Here is a 3,926-nt window from a genome sequence, read left to right as displayed (position 1 = left end):
TTTATTAATTTCTATTATAAATATTTGTATTTTCATAAATTTCCTAGACTAAATGTCACATTTATCAATTTCTTGTATACAAATATTTGTATTTTCATAATTTTCCTAAACTAAATGTCACATTTATAAATATTCAATTATTCTTATTAAACATATTGACACGTCTCCTATTTATTATAGATAAAGTACCGCATCTAATAAATGCAATAATGTTAATGCCACTTTTTTTACTAATAAATAAAATTATCAATATACTTAAAAAATTTCTTGTATAAAAATATTTGTATTTTCATAATTTTCCTAGACTAAATGTCACATTTATCAATTTCTTGTATAAAAATATTTGTATTTTCATAATTTTCCTAGACTAAATGTCACATTTATTAATATTCAATTATTCTTATTAAACATATTGACACAGTTGAGCTCTACTCACAACAGTTGAGCTCTATGATGAAATTATTATTAGTTTTTCCAAATCTCGACTGTTGACTGTTGAACTCTACTCATGTCAGTCGAGCTCTATGCTGGAATATTTATCTATCTTTACAAAGCTCGACCATCCATGGTCGAGCTCTACTCACGTCAGTTGAGCTCTATGCTGGAATATTTATCTATCTTTACAAAGCTCGATCATTGACGGTCGAGCTCTACTCATGCCAGTCGCATTCTATATTGGAATATTTATCAATCTTTGCAAAGCTCGACCATCCATGGTCGAGCTCTACTCATGGAAGTCGAGGTTCATCTCAAGTAAACACAAGAAAATTTAAATTAATTCAAATACAATGATATAAATTAACCATAGTAATTCAAAACAAGCATATGCATCAACAATTACAATTTAGATGTTGTGGCTCGTACGAGGCATGTTTTTTTGGAGTGACTAGGTTGCCCGCATAAACCACACCTTTTTATCCATTTTTTTCCCTCGCCAACTAATGGGATTCTTTTCAATTTTGCTCTACCACGCTTGATTGAGACATTTGGAGGCAATACCTTCGGCAATACTTCAACTTCATTAACATCCCAATCTTCTTATTGAGGGACTAGATAAATGGTTCAACATAAGCCAACGCCCAAGTTTCCAACTTATAATAATTAGAGCACAAATCATACACTTCTATTCCAGCTTGCTCATATGATGCTAATGCATGCACACATGGAAGTTGATCAAGGTCAAAGACACGACATGAGAATTGTCTTTGACCTAAATCAATTATTGCATCATTTTCTTTGCCTGTAACCTCATACTCAAATCGGTTAAGTTGTTTCACATTCATTTCCAATGCTTTCTTGAATCTTTTTCGAATAATATTCTCTGCCTTTGGAGTTAAAGGTGTACAATTTGTATTGATAGATGCCACAATATTGCGGCGATTGTTGAACCACTCGAAGACTTTTGCCTGCATAGCCTCCAACAACGCAATGATATGGTAGTCTCTAGGTTCCCGTAGTGTTGCATTAATAGATTCTGCACCATTCGTAGTCATAATATTGTACCGACAGCCTATAAAGTGAGATCTTGCCCATTTACTAAGTGTGAGATTTGATTCTTCAAGATACTTCACTGCTACGAGATATCTATTCTTCAATTCATCATAGAGTTTGTTGAAGTCGGAAACTTTATAGGCATTGGCAGTTTCTTCGAATAATTTTATGACACCTTTAACTCTGACACGTGCTTTAATATTCTGAGACATATGCCACCTACAATTCCCATGTTGTGACTTCCTAAAATATTTGACACCCCATTGATGATGCTTTGATTTCTATCTGAAATAAAGACTAAATCACTATCATCTAGTATATGTTCTTGTAACTTTGTAAGGAACCATGACCACGAAGCATCATTCTCTGAATCAACCACAACCCAAGCAATAGGATATTGATGAAAATTACCATCTTGTATTGTTGCAATGAGCATTACACCTTTGTACTTGGTCTTCAACCAAGTCTCATCCACCGCAATAACCTTTCTCATGCAACGAAATCCTTTGAGGCATGCTCCATATGCTAGGAAAACATATTTGAATTTAGAATCTTCATCCACCTCCAAATGCGTGATCGTACCTAGATTAATCTTTCGAACCATGTATAAGTAAGTTGGAAGATTTTGAAAACTTAATTCAAGTGAACCTCTAAGAAGTTTGTTTGCACTTTTTCCCCTTCCAAGCTTTCCAATATGTTATTGGCATGTGATTGTTCTGCATAATCATCATTATTGCTTTTGGCTTCGGTGTCTCTTTTTGACCATCAAAACGTGACCTCACACATTAGCAACTAATGCAACACTTGCTTGACAATGCTTTCTTTTCCGGCTAATAAGGGAACAAGTGTGAGTGTTACAATAAGTTCGTATTGAGAAACGCTCTGAGTTGGTAACTTTTGTTGCACGCACTGCCCAATTGCATGACTTTTCAATCCATTTTGTCACATATAATGACTTGGTAGATTTATTAATTTCCATCTCAAAGCAAGCTTTTATTGCAATATCATTTGTTGACCCAAGATTTGGCCAACTGACACAGAGTCAAAACGTGATTGATATGAATGAATGTATAGAGAAGAACGTATGGCAAAAACAATAAATCACACAAGAATTTTTATAGTGGTTTGGCCCCAGGATCTGGTAATGACCTACGTCCACTTAGACTGATATTGATATAAGAATCAAAAGAGTGATCAAAGAACTAGGGTTCAATGAGTTTCACTAACCTCTGAAGAACAATACAAGTTTACTAAGAGAATTACTATAGTTTCGAATGATTCAAAAGCCAAAAGTCCCTCCCTTGAGCTATCTCTTGCTATTTATAGGCTCAAGGGGGGTTACAAAAGATTGTTACAGATATTCTCCCTTGAATAATCGGGTACTCTGGAGATTGTATGAGATAAATTCGGGGTTCATAAAGATCTTCCCATAAATGTTGCCTTGTACACGGAACCATCGACCAGACTGGTCGCGGGTAAGACGGGCTTACCCTGCTTCTACTGTGCCTTCTGGTCGATACTCTAGCAGACGCTTCCAGGTGTCAGCCACGTGTCCAGGGATTACTTGCCACGTCATCAATGCTAATTTATTGGATAACATCATTCAACTTAGTTTTTACCTCATCTTTGTTCTTGAATTCTTGACCAATTACCAAATCTGAATCATCTGGGAAACTAAATGTGTCTTCACTAGGGACTTGATTTTGTTCATCATGGTGGTCCAACGAATCATAGTATTTCATTGGGTCAATGTGATGATGTTGTCCTTTTGTTAAGAAGGTCCACAGGTTCACAACCTAGATTAACACCACTTTGCCCTGGTGCAGAAGCAACATCACAAATATTATTTTCAAAGTAGAATTCACAGTCAAAGTAATCATCTACTAAACTTTGTTCATTTTCTTTCATGCTACATTCAACTTCCATGTCACATATATATTCTCTCTTAATGAGCTCCACACGTAGTGCAACTCTACGATTGTTCTCTCCACAATCCAAAAGATAAGCTGCAAGACATCTATCCCCTCGTAAAATGAGTGGTGGCATATTTTCTCCCGCAATGATAGGTAAGTAACTTATTTTCAATTCGATATCATTTTGATTCACCCCAATCTTCTTATACAATTTCTCCAATAACACCTCAAAAGTAATATTGGAGTCATCAACAATGATAAATATAACTTCCTTATTCTTTGGTGACCATTTATACAGCCCTTGCTCATCCTTCCATTCCCCATCATATTGAGCATAGATTACCACTCGAGTCATTCCTGTAACGAGAATAGATTATTAACATTATAAAATATATTTAATGTTAAAATTATAATTAATAAGTTTAAAATTAAAAATATGAATCTCAACCAAGTCTAGTTAGGCTTTACTAGTATCTTAACCCACTATAGTTTAGCAACAATTGAGCTCTACTAATATCTCAA

At 34.9% G+C, this 3,926-nt stretch overlaps 1 protein-coding gene across 1 annotated transcript; it reads right to left on the bottom strand.

The window, feature by feature from the left end:
• Positions 1-1,049: 1,049 nt before the first annotated feature.
• On the bottom strand, positions 1,050-3,233 carry LOC133785096 (uncharacterized). The gene is made up of 3 exons (XM_062224355.1): positions 3,111-3,233; positions 1,836-2,083; positions 1,050-1,710 (listed from the first exon to the last, which is right to left on the bottom strand). The coding sequence occupies exons 1-3, from the start codon at positions 3,231-3,233 to the stop codon at positions 1,050-1,052; spliced, it is 1,032 nt and encodes a 343-aa protein (XP_062080339.1).
• Positions 3,234-3,926: the final 693 nt, after the last annotated feature.

The sequence above is a fragment of the Humulus lupulus genome, chromosome 6 (assembly GCF_963169125.1).
Source record: "Humulus lupulus chromosome 6, drHumLupu1.1, whole genome shotgun sequence".
Taxonomy (NCBI): Eukaryota; Viridiplantae; Streptophyta; class Magnoliopsida; order Rosales; family Cannabaceae; genus Humulus; species Humulus lupulus.
Note: the sequence above shows the minus strand (reverse complement) of the source record. Positions and strands in the feature narration are given on the sequence as shown.